General features: G+C 34.4%; 1 protein-coding gene across 4 annotated transcripts in view; it reads right to left on the reverse strand.

The window, feature by feature from the left end:
- Nucleotides 1–641: 641 nt before the first annotated feature.
- Nucleotides 642–19653, reverse strand: part of DNAJB4 (DnaJ heat shock protein family (Hsp40) member B4) — a 43459-nt gene continuing 24447 nt past the window's right edge. For 2 of the 4 annotated variants that reach the window (XM_032303531.1, XM_032303532.1), the window contains exons 2-3: nt 3294–3862; nt 642–1686 (exon numbers count right to left, since the gene is read on the reverse strand). In XM_032303531.1, the coding sequence (XP_032159422.1) occupies nt 1453–1686; nt 3294–3728 (669 nt within the window). In that variant the 5' untranslated portion in view covers nt 3729–3862 and the 3' untranslated portion in view covers nt 642–1452. Of the gene's footprint in view, nt 1687–3293; nt 3863–10231; nt 10739–19653 lie in introns of those variants that run through there. The other 2 variants (XM_032303530.1, XM_032303529.1) reach the window with 2 other exon arrangements.

Consider the following 19653-nt stretch of genomic DNA (forward strand, 5'->3'; position numbering starts at 1 on the left):
AAGTGGATTTGTATTCCCCAGACACTGAAGAATAGGAAGTGAGTGCTAACGGATATGGAGTTTCTTCCTCAGGTGATGAAAAATGTTCTGATTTAGTGGTTACACAACTCTGTGAATACACTAACCACTGAACGATATACTTTTAAAAAGCTAAGCTTTATGGCATGTCAGTTACAATGCAGTAAGGCTATAAAGTATGCGGTGATTAGAGCCCATTTACTATATCTCTAAAAGAATCCTTGTACTCTGCTGAGGGTGATAGGATCCAGTGTACCTTGTACATAGATCAGTCACCTTAAAAGCTACTTTTGAACCAAAAACTTTGTTTCAAGACATCATTCTTACTGTGATCAAAAAAAAAAAAAAGAAAGCAAAATAATTTTTAAACGTAAATATATTTAAAAAATTAAAACACCCAGGAAATGCAATCTATACATATGAAAAAGTTAAATATTTATATGCATAACAATAGTAGCAATGTCATTCATAAGCAGCAGTTAGTGTTTATTTTCCCCATATTTTGGTTTAACACCATAGTGGTAGTTTATTCTTTTTAGGGAAATTGCATAAGATACATATAGCATAGGATGAGTAAGTTATAGAAGATTGTGTAATTGGAAAATTAATTCCAAGTAACAATATTTCCTCTAAAAACACATTTATTATTAAACAAGTTATTTTAAACTAGTGGACAATAAAATGTGCCTATAATTTATTAAGTCCAAGATATATAGTCAACTTGCATAAAATTACATATGGCATTTTAAAAACAGCCTATTTCTAAAATATCAGTAATTCAGGCAATTGGGATTTCCACGGGAGATAAATTGCCAATAATTTACTCTTTATGATGAAAAGGTATGCCTTAAGAACATTACAACCATGTTATTAAGAAATGCTACAGCATACTTTAAAAACCAAAATGGTAAAACATATGCATTAGGATATTCTTTTATGGGTCCCAGCCCTATAGCAACATTTCAGTTGGAGATTTAAATCTAGTTAACCACATTTCCAAATTACTTGGGTTTTTATTTTCTAGAAACATATATCACATGTGTAGGTAAGTTAAGAACTTAAATTTCCATTAAAAATGAGAAACTATCATACTGACAATGTAAAAACAAAAGAAATAAAGTACTTCGATAGTCTAGTACTTTATTAGAAATATATCCACTAACTCCACAAAAACAAATTTTACATGTAAGCAAAATACTAAAAATTTCTGATTTGGGAGAAATGAAATAAAATACAGTGAACGGTTGTGTCTTCATCTCTAACTGTAAAAATCCCTTTTGCCTATTTATTTGACCCGTCTCTATTCATGCAATTTAATGAATCCTCAAGATAATTTACACATCTTTATACAGAATTCACATCTACATCAGTAAACTGCCAGTCCTTTTATATTTTCAGTGCCTTATCAAAATATGGGTAACAAAGTTTTTCATTCTATGAGGCAGGAAGATGTTTCCTAAGTACTTCTTTGGATGATGAGGATATAGTATCTGGGAAGGACACGTCAAATTCTATTAGAAGGTCACCACGCTGGTCAGGATTTTTGGGAAACGGCAGCCCATATCCGATAATTCTTCTCCTCATTCCAGGCTTCACAATATCGTTTATTGACATAGGTATGGTTCTTCCATCCATGGTTGGCACATTAACTGAGCAGCCACACAATGCCTAAAAGAGACCAAATAAAATTAACAAGCTTCAGAACTTCAAAAACTCAACAACAAAACTCGGTATAAAGGATGAAACCGTAAGGTAAAACTTAACCTCCAAAAGCATATCAATAATTTGAAGACTTTTTCCCCTATTAAAAAAATCCCTTCAGGTCATGCATGATCAGACATAGTACAAAAGAAGGAAAGGAGAAGGGAAAGGGAAGGAAAGGAAAGAGAAGTAAAGGTCTCCCACATTGTCTTGAAATGAAATGGAGGTTGCCATTACAACATTCAAGATGCAGGGATGGAGCTGGACAGTTGAAGAGGGAGAAATTTAGGAGTGAGGGGAATTAGAATAAGAGCAACTACCTACTTCTTTGGAGGGAAAATGTTAGGATAAGAAATACATTTTATTAGTTTAGTCAACAAATGTTTACTGAGTGCTACTATATGCCACACATTCCTTCTAGATACTGAGCTTAGGGACCATGAACACAGATCCCAGCTCAGGGAATGCTCAAGGAACTCAGAAGCAAACCAGAAATAATAATACAGTATAACGTTAGCACAGAGGTGCAGAAGTCTCTTGTGAGACAAAGAGCACCCAGCTTACCCCCCTTAGCTTCTGAGAGTACAGAATACTTGAGCTAAACATTAAACCAGTAGCGGGTTTCAAGGCAGAGTAAGGAACAACAGTGCTCCATAGTTTAGAACTCAGATGATGACATAAATGTATATAAGATAATAATAGAGCAAACTTAGGGAAATGCATAAACATTTATGGGTAGAAATCAGATTGAAAATGACCTTTCATTTTAAGCTTAAACGTCTGGACTTTATGGTAGATAGTATGTGGGATCATTTAAGCATTTTAAGCAGATAACTGACATGGCCATTTTTGCAGGATTATAATCCAATTTGAAAAATGATGTCTAAAAATAGAACAAATAAGGACTCATATATTAAAGCAGTATGCTTATAAATTATTTTAAATTAATATCTTTTTGGTTATATAATTATTACTCCAAATTAACAATTTTAGAAAAAATCTTATGCATCGACTTCAATTACAATGCACAGCTCATAAACCATACCTATAAAATTTGAGTAGCGTAAAGCCAGTATTAGGCTTCCTAGTACATAATCTGGTTAGCACTTCAAGTTGGCATTTAAATTGTTAGTACAGGTAACTAAACTTAGAAAATATAATCTTATCCATAAAAGAGGTATAATAGTAGTACTACCTCTGAAGGATTCTTTTTTTTTTTTTTTTAAGATTTTATTTATTTATTTGATAGAGAGAGAGGGAATACAAGCAGGGAGAATGGGAGAGGGAGCAGCAGGCTTCCCGCTGAGCGGGGAGCCCGATGCAGGGCTCGATCCCAGGTTTCCGGGATCATGACCTGAGCTGAAGGTCAATGACTGAGCCACCCAGGTGCTCCACCTCTGGAGGGTTCTCATGAGAACTTAAAAATAATGTGTACTAAACATTTAATAAATATTAGCTATTAAAAATAATGTGTACTAAACATTTAATAAATATTAGCTATTATTTAGATACATTCCCTAAGACTGGAGGCATAATTCTGTTTGGTTTCAGAATCCCAAGTCCTACTAACTTACCTCTCGTAAACTAATTTTAGCAGTGAAAATTATATTTGATCCATCCCTTTTAAATTTTGGGTGATCCTTATCTTTAATGATAAAAACAATGTCTGCTGGGATACTAGTTGGTGTTTCATCTCCTTCCCTTGGAAAAGTAATTTTGGTGCCTTCTTTCCACCCTTTTTTAATCTCGATGGTGAGAATTTTGTCCTCAGATCTATAACTCCTTCCATCAGGATTTAACCTTTTTCGAGAAATCTTCATCCGTTTGGTACAACCAGTATATATTTCTTCAAGTGATACTCTAAGTTCATGAATAACCGGAGGATCTTGTTTGATGCGGGAGGGCCCCACAGAATTTCTGTCTCTTGGATATCCGTTCATGCTGAATCCAAAAGCACTGAAAGGATCTCCATCTACTTCCATTTCATCAGACTCTCTACCACCCGCCATCCGTCTTCCAAAGAATATTTCAAAGGGGTTGGAACCTCCAAAAAATGCTGCAAATGTGGCATGAGGATCGCCATGGAAAGTGTACCGGAAGGTACCTCCCTGTCCATCAGTGCCTCCTGCTCCTCCTTTCAATCCTAAACGAACAAATAAACATGATTAGGAAAAAGCTTGCAACTCTTGAAAGTGAAACTTGTAAAAACTGTATTACTAACAAACTTTGGCCAACTTAGTCTACAATCTATTAATAAATTGGCCAGAAATGCCATTATGACTAAATGCAGAACAGTTACCTAACTTTTGACCATTCCATCCTAAGGTCAACTTTTAGCTTTCAAATTCTTCCTCCAAATCCCCATGTTTAGTGACAATTTATTCCTGAGTCTTTGTTCCACTGGTAAATAAAATAAAGCCAGAAACTTCTTATCTCATAAACTACTGGTTGGACAATCTAAAGCGTATAAATGTAAGTTTTCAAAAGATGTCAATTGAAATAGGTCTTTGGTAATCAATGCAAAATGCATGACCTAAATCGTTAAGTGCCATTATAATCAGTGAGCATAATCAACAATATAAAATACCATCTTCATACTAACTAGCTTTATTTCAGTACTTTTACTGAAGAGTTAATTAAAATGAACTCTTTCTGTGGCAGAAAGGGAAAAAAATTCTAATAATAGGACACTGTATGAAAAATGTTTTTTTAGACTCCAAAATTATTATCCCTATTCTAGCTAACAAAATTGTTTATCTAGGCTTACCATGTAATGGCATTAATTTCAAACAGTATGTAAAAAGAAGATTAAAATCAAGCATTGTAAACCCTCTTGACATGTTAGTCCTTTGGACTGGTGATTTCTGCCTATTGTGGACAACTCGCTTCAGACACCAAGATAGTGACATCTGACCCTATTCTTTAAGGTTCACGTAAGTAATATGTAGCTCACAAGCAATCACATATTTGAATTAGCATTTTCTGTTACATACCAAAGCAAGGTTCTATTAAAACCCATAAAACATTAGTAAGTGATCTTTTAAGGGATCAATACCGGCAAGGATTTATATCATTACAGCAGTAGCAAAGATTGTGAATGACTGTTACAGGAGTTCCTGACAAAGGAAACAAGCAGGAAGAAAATCTAAAAATCTTAAAACTGTGATAAATCCTAGAGATTAAACTAAGCGATTCTAATATGTTCAAATAGTAATTTGAGGGCAGGAAATATATTTTAATTCATTTTTGCATTGCTCACATATACAGGGTGAAAATGATAGGTGCTTGTATTTATTGAATAGAGAATGAACTAGTTCTTAAAGTCTATTTAAACTTTAAAAGGTGTCTTGAGTATCAGGATAGAAAAGAGGCAAAAGCAAAAGCAATATAGAGTATAATATATAGCAATATAAATATAAAGTATAACCACACATACACATTTGAGACTTAATAATAAAAAAATTATACTCAGCATGCTTTCAAAGAGACTTAGTTTTGTATGTTTTATTCTATTTGTCTTCTTCTATTAAAAGGTATGCATATATTCTGTGTCATCCAACAGTCTCAGCTGATGTTTACATTTTTACCTTCATCCATGAACAGAAATCTGGAAAGACCAAGGAAAGTCTAATAATCTGTAAACTGTCAAAATATGTATTAAATGATATATCCAAAGAGCAGTTAGGATATCCCTTATAGAAAGAGAATGACCAGCAAAAGCAGAACAAGGACTTTTAACATGCAGCTCATACAAATTTCTTTTTATAAATTTTAGCAGTTCAGTTATAACTCCAAATGTTAAAAAAAAAAAAAAAAAAAGCTAGAGATAGAATTTTACAAATGATAGCTTAGGTATATAACTCAAGGTCATGATCAATGTGACTAAACCAATGCTTAAATTACTTCAATCATTTCATTTTTCATCCCACAAATATAATAGAGTATAATAGTTTAACAGAGAGTTAATAACATAAATTAAGTAAATTAGCTTACCCAATCTCACTCTCTACAAGTCAATATCTAAATGTTTTGGACTTATGATAAATTCATGAAAAGAAGGAATAACATTTTAAGTTTTTTTATTATGGGTTTGGGTTTTCCCTAAAACCTTTTCCCTCCTCTGCCAAAATTGGTAACTCAATCAGGATTACAGAGTCCCTGAGAAGAGTCACAGTCTGAAGTGACATTTATCAAAGCTGACGTGAAGGCTCCAATGAAACTTTGACGTTTTCCTTGACACTAAACAGTCAAGTACATAGCTTAGATAAAGGACAGACTGCTATATAATGACTGCAAAAAATTCTACCAAAAGTCACAACAATATAACATGAATTATTATGCAAGGACTGCCTTGCCTAGTACTTGAATTGTACCAAGCATGTTATCAACCATACAGTCAACTCTTTATTACATATGTTTTGACTGCTTGTGGAAAATTTTTAATATTCAATTGGATTCCCTCTGCTCTCCAAAATGTTTTCTAGACACCATCATCACTTTGCGTGTCAAGGAATATGCTCTAGAATCAACATTTGCCTATGCTATAGAAAGACTGCTATTATTTAAAACCAACCAACCAATTTGCAATCCAAAAATAAATATATGTTCAGTATACAATCTATAACCATTATTTCCACTAGTTAGTTGAAAGTGTGTCAAAAGCAGCAGCACTGGAGAAGAATTAGGATTTAAAAGAAAAAAAATTAGGATTTTAATAACTCTTACTTTAAGGAGATCTGATATGTAAAAATCTATAGATTTATAGCAAGACGTACAGAGTTACTAGCATAATGAGATCCTTTAAGCAGCTTTGACTCACAAAATTCCAACTTATTTTTAAAAATACATAGTTGGTTAACTATGTAAACTAAAGAACTAAAGAAGCAAGCTGGTATAGATTAATAGACTGAACACAAGTTTGATCATTAAATACTACCTTTCAGTATTTAATGAAAGTTACTGAGTAAACTATAAACCAAAAAAAAAAAAAAAAAAAAAAAAAAAGCGGGGGCTTTTTTTTTTAAACATAAAGAAAAAGAAATGTTAGAGAACTAGGATACTGTAAGGATGTGTTACTAAATTTTTTTTTCAGTCTTTTAATGCAAACTTCTGTTCATATCCACTGAACAATTCAGAACTAAACCTGAAACTTTCTGGGAGAGACAGGTTCAAAATCCAATTTTAAATTTATACAGTTGTTATTTTTTGGTTTTCAAATGGTTCAAGTATGGAGAACATTTCTCCCTTTTTAAAAATAGCTTTATTTCTTATATACTGTAAAATTAACCCATTGCAAGGATATAATTCAGTGATTTTAGTAAAGTTGTAGTTCTGCACACATCATCGCAGCCCAGTTATAGATCATTTCCATCAACCCAACAAGCTTTCTTAATTTCTATCTGTAGCTAACCTCTGCCCCCACTTCCAGCACTAAGCAACCCACTCATCTGCTTTCTTTCTCTATAACTGTGCCTTTTCCATGCATTTCATATAAATGGCATCATAGAATATGTAGCCTTTGACAATTTGACTTCTGTTATCTGGCATAGTTTTTAAGTTCATGCATGTTGTAGCATGTTTTATTAAATCAATGTTTTCAATTGCTAAGTAGTATTCTAGGGTATACGTGTGTCTGTGCATGTGTGTGGGTGTGTGTACACGTACGTATATGCCACTTTCTGTTTATCTATTCACTTAATGATAGTACTTTAAAATTGTTCCCAGTTTGAGGCCATTACAAATAATGCTGCTCTGAGCATTCATGTACATGTCTTTTTGTGGATCTATGTTTTCATTTCTCTTTTATAGATTCCTATGAGTGGAACTGCTGGGTCATATAGTAAATTTAAAACATCTCTATTTTTATCCAAACTTTTTTAAACCCAACCTTTAAAATTGTGGATATTACAGATTTTCAAAACATGAATAAACTGGATCACTGGTTTTCTTTCTATTTTTTTTTTTTGAAGATTTTATTTATTTATTTCAGCGAGAGAGAGAAAGCATGAGAAGTGGAAGGTCAGGGGGAGAAGCAGACTCCCTGCTGAGCAGGGAGCCCAATGTGGGACTCGATCCTGGGACTCTAAGATCATGACCTGAGCTGCAGGCAGTCGCTTAACCAACTGAGCCACCCACGGGCCCCTCTCTTATTCTCTAACTATGTAAGTTTAGCTTGTTCAACTCATACACTTCACAGTTCATGGTTTCTGTACCCACTGTCCCACGCCTTGAAAGACAGTGTAATAATGGGGGTGGGGGTGTTAAGGCGTATATTATGTAAATTACTAATAGCTCCACAATCCTTAAATTCAGTGTTTTGTTACTACTGGAGAACACATTGGGTGATGGAACCAGGCCTATAGGCACAAACTGACCAATGAAAGGCAAAGACAAAAAATATTTTTCCACATTAAAACAGTATACCTAAAAGGGATTTTCCCAAAGTATAAATGAACTATTCTGAATAAAGAGCAAATAAACATAATGCTTTTCTGTAAAGGAAGAATAATTTCTAAAAAATAATCAAATAATTTTCATTTAACTATATTCTGAAGTCACTCATAACTAGAGAATATTTCTGAATATATTTCAGTGCTTTAAAACACTTTTTGTTCCCTATTACCTCTATTGCTTGTATCAGTTATCTGACTCAAGAACCAAAAAAAAAAAAAAAAAAAAAAAAAATTCAGGGTACACAAATGACATTGCTTTCATTTTTTAAAAAAAATTCATCCACTGATAATGATCAGTAAGCATCAAACTAGAGAAACAGCACTCAAGGAAAAAACTATTTAAGAGGTAATGTTAAGCAGTATCAAGAGATATTAAGAGGAAAAACCTATTAAGAGGTAATGTTAAGAAAAATGTATCATTTGATGACTTGAAAATTCTGAAGATAAATATCCTTAGAAAATACTGAATTCTATGGCTTAGTTATAAACAAACTTGAGCTGTCAATGAGATGTGGTTTAAGCAGTGGCTATCTGCTTTTTCAGGGGGAATGGTTGTAGATTCCCTTACAAAATTACAAATAACTTTTTAGAAAGAGCATATTGTTTGTAGTACCTCAGAATCCTGCTTAGCTTTCAAAATGAACCAAATCATAGTATTTTGATTAGTACAGCCATCAGGAACAAGCAGAATTGAACTGGTCATTACTTGCCTTTTTCAATATTGACTTTGGAAGAACCTGACACTGCAGGTCCTCATCACACCAAAACCAAGAACAGAAATTGCAATTTTTGGCTACTCAGATCAAAAAGAAAAACAAAATAAATCAAAAAAGGAAGAGAGGGGAAAAAAAACCCAAAACCGTTTACACAATCACTCTGCTTAGATAAATTTAGTTTTTTAACTCAAAATGAATAGTTACTGCTTCACTGTAAATTAGGATATATTTCTGATTAAGAAAACTTTATGTTAAATGTGATAAAGGAGACAAAGAATGATACAATGATTTAAAAGAATATTTTGGGAGAAAAAAATTAATGAAGTAACTTAGTCCTGATTCAAAATGTTGAAAATCCCAGAATCTGTAGGAATTAAAGTGTTTTTGTTGTTGCTGTTAATTAGCGATTTAAAATAGTCTTACCTTATAGCTACATTTATATGGAAATGATGGACAAACTTAATTTAAAATACAGAATGATAAAAGGATAATCTTAATAACCCTCATTTACTGTATTCAACTAGTTTCTGATCTCACAATGAAAGAAACAAAAGTATGGCAGGGAGAGGAAAGGGAAGTTGTCGTGCTTTCCTCTATACCTAGATAGTAAAATTTCCAAAGAAATGTTACCTAAAAGTAAATCAATAATTGTGCTAACTAGGTGGCCATTTTAGGTCAAAAATTGTATTTCTGAGATCTCATTTTCTTGGCACACAATTACTGTTTACAATTAAGCTAAAAACTTGTTCTGGTATTTTATGACATCAGGAAAATTCTTTCCTCTCCAGGCGGAATGCCAAAAACAACTAGAGCTAAATGCCTGGGCCTTCTGCTTCTCAGAGAGATGAATTTCTCTTGTTCAATCTAAATTAAATTACTATCAGAAAGGCAAAAACTTCTTTTGTTTTTGTGAATAAAATATAAACTACCCAGAATTTGAACCACCAGTCTTAACATTTTAAGGGCTTATACTGGTTATGGCAGAAAATTCATTAGAATACAAAACAGGTTGCATAAGACTTTTGACAAAATTCATTAATGAGTATGGGAATGTAAGGTTTCTTTTCAAATACACAATGTTAACATTATAAATCTAGTGGCAGAATAAATATGTATTTAAAAATGCCAAAATTTAAAAAAGGCAAACAAGTACATTTCATTCCCAGCTATGTAATAACATTCATTCAGATGCTCAAAGATGAAATCTTATTTTTATCCATTATTTTTCTTTCTACTTTCGATGTCTGAGAATTTAATTTAAAGATAACCAGAAGGCTGAAAGAGAGGGTAAAAAGAGAGAGAGACAGAGCCAGAGAGACCAAAAGATATACAAGGCATACTTACCTTCCTCCCCAAACTGATCATATATTTCTCTCTTTTTAGGATCACTCAATACTTCATAAGCTTCTGCGACCTCTTTAAATTTTTCCTCTGCTTGAGGAGATTTGTTCTTGTCCGGATGAAATTTGAGGGCTTGTTTTCGGTAAGCCTTTTTAATATCTTCATCTGAAGCTCCTTTTTCAATTCCCAAAATGCAATAATAGTCTTTCCCCATTTCGAATGCCTTGAAATGAACTTAGATTTCCCTTTGTGAAAGAAAACAGCGTCCCCAGTCTTAGCAGTACGATTCTAAGAAAAATAAACCAAGCTGGGTATTTTAAAAGTTAAAGCAAATCAGCAATTCAGCTTCGCTGTCTTAAAGCAGCAAGCAAACCGCGTCTCTGTATTTAATTCCTTCCCCAAAGGCTCACTTACAGATAAATATACACTACACAGGAGACGGCCTCCTTCTAGATCCTCCCATTTTCACTACGTGTCTCTGTACTTTCTAGAACAGCAAATGCTACAGGACGTCACTTCCCCAGCTGCCTCTAGTCAAAGTACTGAGCTAGGTTTTCTCCTCCTCCAGGATTAACTATTCCTTTTCCTTCTGGCTTTCCCAGTTTTATTTCCTTTTTAAGAAGCTAAGTGGATTCAAAAACCCATTATTTCAGCATAGCAGGTCACAACTACATATTTATTCACTCTACTGTAGGTGAAAAAACAACAAAGATAATTATAGCCATTAGGCATCCTATGTTAAATTAAAGGTATTATACAAATAAAGGTACCCTTGAACTTATTTTAGGTATTTTAATTTTTATTTCAAGTTATCCAAATGAAACATATACAATACCAAAATATGGTTTGTTTAAATTAAAATTTTCAGATAATTTGCGTCATGTTTAGAATTCCTGGGGTCTAGCAATCAGAAATGCCAGGAAGTCAACTTACTAATTTCACATTGTAAAGGCCACATATCATAAACATCAAAAGCAGTAAGGGACTTAAATACTATTTTAGCTAGTGGTTTTAACTAGTTTTTTTGTAGTATACAAGAGTTAATAGTTCTGGCAAACTAAATATTTGTGAAAGCTTCATATCTGATTTTAGTTACTTCAGCAAAAACAGAATGAGAGCCCGCTTCTCAGCCCCTCCCCGCCTCCACCCAATTCCTAGGGTCACTATTTAAAGAATTTTTGTGCTGCAGGAAAGATAGAAGACAAGTATCAGGTTACAGACAGTAAATACTCATGTTTCTTATAAGACCTTGACTGGATCATCTTAAAAACTGGATATGCTATTTACGGGGCAGTGATATGAGAAGTATTTTTTTCTTTTGAAAACACATTTCCCTAATTATAAATAGCAATACTCATTGCTGAAGGTTTTGGAAAACATAGAAGGAAAAAAGAAGAAAAAAATACAAAATAAAAACCTATCATACCACTCTAGGTAATCCCTGCTAAATGTTAGTATATTTCCTTTTTTTTCTGATACTTACGTTTATTTGTTGTAGTTTTGTTGTTTTTTTTTGTTGTTGTTGTTAACAAAGTCTATATCCTCTCATTTACATACTCTTTCAATGTCTGCTTTTATATATGTATATATATTTCTTTTTTGGATGCTTATGAGAAATATTTTCAATGTATATTACTCATCTTTTCTCTCCTATATTGTTTTGTCCTCTGTTCAAAAATGTTCCCATTTCTAATATAATGAAAAGATGGATTCATAAGAAAATGTGAAAAGAATTGCACAAAGACCTATAAATAGTTTAAATCTGTAAAATTTAAAAGAAAAACAGAACATGTAAAGGAAAAGGAAATGTACATATGTGTTTAGAGTATGATGAAAAGTTAATGATCACATGTTAAACTTTAAAGATATGGGAACCTACTTATATGCCAAGCAACTTTACATTCATGACTCAGCAATTCTTTCAGAACGTTCATTTTTGGGGTGCCTGGGTGGTTCAGTGAATTAAAGCCTCTGCCTTCAGGTCAGGTCATGATCCCAGGTTTCTGGGATCAAGCCTCGCATAGGGCTGTCTGCTCAGCAGGGAGCTTCCCCTACCATGTTCTGCCTACTTGTGATCTCTGTCTGTCAAATAAATAAATATAATCTTTAAAAAAAAAATTCATCTTTGTACATTTGATAGCTAGGATTAGGTATGTTTAGAGTATGATGAAAAGTTAATGATCACATGTTAAACTTTAAAGATATGGGAACACCTAGTTTATATGCCAAGCAGCTTTACATTCATGATTCAGCAATTCTTTCAGAACATTCATCTTTGTACATTTGATAGATAGGATTTCCTATTTCTCAAAACTCTCTCCTTTAAAAATACTTTGGTATTAGAAATGTATAGCATCTGTCTAGCCTATTTATAGGTTACAGAGGTTGGTCAGCTAGCTATTCAAATTTTTTAGTCCCACCAAGGAATATTCCATGTCAAAAGGTTAACCATTCAAATTCAAAAATGCTTGGAGAAAAATGCTAATATCCAAAGTCACCCTAAAACTCCTTAAAAAAAAAAAATGCAAGTTGAAGTCCAGTGCAATGATCAGCATCTAGAGTAAAAATATAATAAAAATCGCCTTTTCTAGAATTAATTGCTCATTTAAATACTCACTACTAAAGGAACACTGACTATTACTATATGTGAAAACTCTGAATTGTTCTGGTAGGTAATACTGAGAGGAAAGAAAAACAGATTCTTATCTGAGTCAGTCATTTTCAGATGGTTAGAAATATTATCAGGACTTGACATTTTAAAGGATTTTAAAACCCAAAGACTAGATCTTTCACATTTCTGAAAAATGCATTACATATTAACAAATGGAAACAAATCTGACTTTCCACACATAGAGAAGGGTGATAAAGGATTTTCATATTTCTTCAAATATACACACAAAAAAGAATCATAGTGCTAAATTTGGAAAGCAAGAAGTCACCTCAACTTTGAAATTTCAAGTTAATAAGGAAGCATTTATAATTTTAAATAATATAAAACAGTCTAGCTAGATTTTGATAAAATGAGTAGTGTAAATAATTCTTTCAAACGTTTGGGAACAATGCCAACAGACACAGGATAAGATATCCAGCATCACTGATCATCAGGGAAATGCAAATCAGAATCGCAATGAGATACTACCTCACACCAGTCAGAATGGCTAATATCAAGAAGACAAGAAATAACAAATGTTGCTGAAGATGTGGAGAAAAGAGAACCCTTGTGCACTGTTGGTAAGAATGTATATTGGTTAGCCATTGCACAAAATAGTACAGAGCTTCTTCGGGTATTTAAAATTAGAAATACCACACAATCCAGTAATTCCACTGCTGGGTATTTATTCAAAGGAAAGAAGAATAATAATTCAAAAAGATACATGCAACCACATATTAATTACAGCATTATTTGCTGTCGCCGAGATAGGGAAGCAACCCAAGTGTCCATTCACAGATGAATGGATAAAGAAGATATTATATGTATGGAATGAGTAAGTCACAAGGATGAAAGGTACCACATAGGGAATATAGTCAGTGGTAACATAATAGCATTGTATATTAACACATGATGGCTACACTTGTGGTGAGGGCAACATACAGAGTTGCTGAATCATTATGTTGTACACCTGAAATTAATGCAATATTGTGTGTCCACTGTACTTCAATAAAGAAAATAAATATGGCAGCATCAGGAGGAGGTGGCGGGGATCAAGGCCAACTCATACCCAAAGCTAGGGAAGCCCAACTACCCCTCTACTACTTCAGTGTCAAGTTAGCAGAAAAAAACAACATGGATCCCAGGAAACAAGGTAGACCCAGGGAAAAAGGAAACAGTACATTCAGGTTACTGAGGAAACACATCCTTTTTTTTTTTTTTTTTTTTTTTTAAGAGCTAAAATTCTCTGGGTGTCTGGGTGGCTCGGTGGGTGAAGGCATCCAACTCTTGATCTCAGCTCAGATCTTAATCTCAGTCGGGGTCTGGAGTTCAGGCCCTGCATTGGGCTCCATGCTGGGTATGGAGCTTACTTAAAAATACAATACTAATGGGGAGCCTGGGTGGCTCAGTGGGTTAAAGCCTCTGCCTTCAGCTCAGGTCATGATCCCGGGGTCCTGGGATCGAGCCCCGCATCGAGGCCCGCATTGGGCTCTCTGCTCGGCAGGGAGCCTGCTTCCTCCTCTCTCTCTCTACCTGCTTCTCTGCCTACTTGTGATCTCTGTCTGTCAAATAAATAATAAATAAAATCTTTAAAAAATATATTTTTTTAAAAGTGAAAGTAGGGGCACCTGGATGGCTCAGTCCGTTAAACGGCTGCCTTCGGATAAGTCATGATCCTGGAGTCCAGGATCCAGCCCCACATCCAGCTCCCTGCTCAACGGGGAGTCTGTTTCTCCCTCTTCTCCCAGTTCCTGCACTCCCTCTCACTCATTCCCTCTCAGATAAATGGACTCTTCAGTAAATAAATAAATAAATAAATGTAAAAATAAAAGCTAAGCCAAAAAAACCTACATAATAATCTATTTGAAATATTGTCTTAAAATCACATAAATCCTGCTTATATGATTTTATAGGTATATAAATGTGTGGTTGGCTCAATTGGCATGACCTGTGACTCTTGATCATGGGGTCATGAGTTCAAGCCCCATATTGGGTGTAGAGCTTACTTTAAAAATAAATAAGTAAGTAAATAAGTAAGTAAATAAATAAATAAATAAAATCACAAAGAGATTTTCTCCTTAATGTTTATAGTTCACAAGTTTAAGTTTCATACTGGGGTTGTGTTGATTCATCTCTAACTGAAGGTAAGTTACAATGTATTTTAAGAGATTTTAATTTTTTCAACCAAATTCAGAAAACTTAAGTGTGTTTATTATTTTTTTTATCAGAGTTGTTTTTTAAAACACAGTTTAAGAATTTTTGTGCCCAGTAATGTATGTGGAGGAAGTGTGTCACTCTATCTTAGGGACACATGGGCCAGAATTAAGTAAAAATTCTAATGACATATTTTTTTTCAAAAACTTTGGCAAAGTTTCCTTATTTGTGATATTATGCTTTCATAGTAATTATAGATAAATTATTTTTATAAGAAGTATGAGTTCTTTTTGATGGTATAATCACAGTTTAGGAGGCCAGTGCCTTATCCATTAGGCGACTGGGGCTATAATCACAGTTTAAAATATTATATATGTTTAGATCATGACAGCTAAAAATAGCACTTTACCATACACAAAGAATCTTAAAAGTACATAAATAGTCATTCAATTGATGCCATCTTCACCTTCTACTTTGGTTTTATTAATATACAATAAAAAAGTTTTTTTCTCCAATTCACAAATCATTTCTCAGTTCATAATTCATTAGTTTGAAGAAAGACAGCGTGCCTTCCAGAGTCTCAGAAGAAATCACTACTGAAATTCAGATCATCACTGAAATACTTAAAGACAGATGACTTCTAAGATTTTACCAATGCTCCCGTTGGAAACTTTTTCTGTCGATATTTAATTCTTAAATGGGTACATTTAGTCCAGAAATGTCTCATCCAGTAATTATAGTAAATTGTGACTTCAATTCCCCAGTACTTCTTACAAACTGAGGCTCTTTTACACCTTGTTCTCACAAGTGCTTTAGATAGCTGAATAGTTATTATAAAATTTGCTAGGGCAACACCAGGGAATATTGGTAGTATAGTGGTTAAAAACAGATTTTGGAGTCAGACTGCTTGGTTAGAGTCCTGACAATACCACTTACTAGCTGTGTGGCCTTGGACTTAACTTTCCTGTTCGTCAGTTTCCTTACCTGTCAAGTGGGATTAGCAATAATATCTCCTCCAAGGGACTGTTGTGAGGATTAAATGAGATAAATGTGTGAAACGCTTAAATGTGACTGGCACATATGAGGACTATGAAAGTGTTAGTACTATTGTAATGACAATGATCTCATCTCATCATATGAACTAGAACTTTTCCTAGAAAAAAAATGACCATACCATAGGTATAATAAAATGTCCTTATTTACAAGCATATACATCCACACACAACAGCTGTCAAACTAAGAATAAATGGCTCTTTCCAAATACCCCAGTTAATATTTGCTACTTACTCATCCTAACTCTGTTAATATTTAAAATCATTAAACTTTCACATAGGTAGCATTCATTGTATTTCAAATGCAAATCTCAAATACACTGTTTCAAACACAGTAATTAAGACCCTGTGGTATTGGTGAAAGAACAGGCAAATAGTCCAGTAGAACAGAATAGAGAACCCAGTAATAGATACATATATATATAGTCAACTGATCTAAGACAAAAGAGCAAAGGCAATACTATGAGAAAAAACAGTCATTTCAACAAATAGTGCTAGAACAACTGGATATCTGTTTGCAAAGGAATCAATCTAGATGCAGATCTTAAACCTTTCACGAGAATTAACTCAAAATGGATCACAGACCTGAGTGTGAAATGCAAAACTATAAAACTCCTAGAACACATGAAAAAACCTAGGTGACCTTGGGTTTGGCAATGATCTTTATGTAATACCAAATGAACAGTTCATGAAAGAGAGTTATCGATAAGCTGGACTGAATTAAAATTATAATTTTCTGCTGAGCAGGACATTGTCAAGAAAATGAGAAAACAAGCCACAGATTGGGCAAAAATATTTCAAAAGACATCTGAATTTGCAAAGATGTGGATGGAACTGGAGGGTATTATGCTAAGCGAAATAAGTCAATCAGAGAAAGGCAAATACCATATTATTTCACTCATATGGGAATTTAGGAAACAAAACAGATTAACACAGGGGAAGGGAAGGAAAAATGAAATAAGATAAAAACAGAAAGGGAGGCAAACAGGAGACTCAACTATAAACAAACTGAGTGTTGCTGGAAGGGAGGTGGGTAAGAGAATGAGCTAAATAGGCATGAAGGAGATCCCTTGTTGAGATGATCACTGGGTTTTTATATGTAAATGATGAATCACTAAATTCTACTCCTGAAACCGATACTGCAATATATGTTAACCAACCTGAATTTAAGTAAAATCTTGGGAGAAAGAAACAAGACATATCTGATAAAGGACTATTACCCAAAATATATAAAGAACCTTGTTTACCTTGTGACAAAATGGGAGAAGATATTTGCAAATGTCTTATCAAATAAAAGGCTAGTATCCAAAATCTATAAAGAACTTATCAATCTCAACACCCAAAGGACATAAAATCCAATCAAGAAATGGGCAGAAGACATGAGCAGATATTTCTCCAAAAAAGACATACAAATGGCCAACAGACACATGAAAAAATGCTCAACATCACTTGGCATCAAGGAAATATAAACAAAAACCACAATGAGATGCCACCTTACACCAGTCAGAATGGCTAAAATTAACAAGTCAGGAAATTACAGATGTTGGTGAGGATGCAGAGAAAGGGGACCCCTCCTACACTGTTGGTGGGAATGCAAGCTGGTGCAGCCACTCTGGAAAACAGTATGGAGGTTCCTAAAAAAGCTGGAAATAGAACTACCCTATGACCCAACAATTACACTACTGGGTATTTACCCAAAGATACAAATGTGGTGATCCAAAGGGGCATGTGCACCTCCAATGTTTACAGGAGCAACGTCTGCAACAGCCAAACTATGGAAAGACCCTACATGTCCATCGACATATGAATGAATAAAGAAGATGTGGTGCGCACACACACACACACACACACACACACACAGGAATATCATGCAGTCATTAAAAAATGAAATCTTGGGGCACTTGGGTGGCTCAGTGGGTCAAAGCTTCTGCCTTCGGCTCAAGTCATGATCCCAGGGTCCTGGGATCGAGCCCCGCACTGGGCTCTCTGCTCAGCAGGGAACCTGCTTCCTCCTCCCTCTCTGCCTGCCTCTCTGTCTACTTGTAATCTCTGCCTGTCAAATAAATATATAAAATCTTTAAAAAAATAAGATCTTGCCATTTGCAAAGACATGGATAGAACTAGGAGGGTATTATGCTAAGCAAAATAAATCAGAGAAAAACAATTACCATATGATCTCATTGATATGAGGAATTTGAGAAACAAGACAGAGGACCATAGGGGAAGGGAGGGAAAAAATGAAACAAGATGAAATCGGAGAGGGAGACAAACCATAAGAGACTTTTTTTTTTTTTTAAGATTTTATTTATTTATTTGACAGACAGAGATCACAAGTAGGCAGAGAGGCAGGCAGAGAGAGAGGAGGAAGCAGGCTCCCTGCTGAGCAGAGCGCCCGATGCGGAGCTCAATCCCAGGACCGAGATCATGACCTGAGCCGAAGGCAGCGGCTTAACCACTGAGCCACCCAGGTGCCCCAAGAGACTCTTAAACGTAGGAAACAAACTGAGGGTTGCAGGAGGAGAAAGGGGTGGGGGGATGGAGTAATTAGGTGAGGGACATTAAGGATGGCCCGTGATGTAATGAGCACTGGGTATTATACAGATGAATCATAGGCCTGTATCTCTGAAACTAATAATACATTATATGTTAATTAATTGAACTTAAATTTTAAAAATTGAAAACCAAAACAAAACAAAATATATAAAGAACTCTTAAAACTCAACAAGAAAACAAACAACCCAATTAAAAAATGGGCCAGGGACCTAACAGAAACCTCACCAAAGAAGATACACAGAGGGCAAATAAGCATATGAAATGATGTTCCATATCAAATGTCATCAGTGAAATCCAAATAAAAACAAAGATACCACGACAGCTATTAGAACGGCCAAAATCCAGAACACTGGCAACACCACTTGCTTGCAAAGATGTAGAGCAATAGGAATGTAGAGCAACCATTCATTGTTGGTGGGTGTGCAAAATGGTACACTTTGGAAGATAATTTGGTAGTGTCTTAGAAAAGTAAACATACACTTATCATACGATCCCACAGTCATGTTTCTTGGTATTTACTCAAAGAAACTGAAAATGTAGGTCTATACAAAACACTGCACATGGATGTGTACAGCAGCCTCATACATAATTGCCCAAACTTGGAAGCAACCAAGATGTCTTCTATAGGTAAATGTGATAAACCACAGTCATTCAGACAATGGAATATTATTCAGTACTAAAATGAAATGAGCTAGCAAGCCATGGGAAGACATTGGTGGAACCCTAATGTATATTACTAAGTGAAAGAAACCAGTCTGAAAAGGTTATATACTATATGACATTCTGGAAAAGGATAAACTACCCTTTTTTTTTTTTTTTAAACTTTGTGACAGTAAAAAAAAAATCAGTGGTTGTCAGGGTTTAGTGGGAAGGGAAGGATAAACAGAGTATGGAGGAATTTTTTTTTTTTTCCTAAGGGCAGTGAAACTACTCTGTATGATACTGAAATGTGGGCACATGTCCAAACTCATAGAATGTACAACACCGGAAGTGAACCCTAATGTAAATTATAGACT

The sequence above is a fragment of the Mustela erminea genome, chromosome 10 (genome assembly GCF_009829155.1).
Source record: "Mustela erminea isolate mMusErm1 chromosome 10, mMusErm1.Pri, whole genome shotgun sequence".
NCBI classification, from domain to species: domain Eukaryota; kingdom Metazoa; phylum Chordata; class Mammalia; order Carnivora; family Mustelidae; genus Mustela; species Mustela erminea.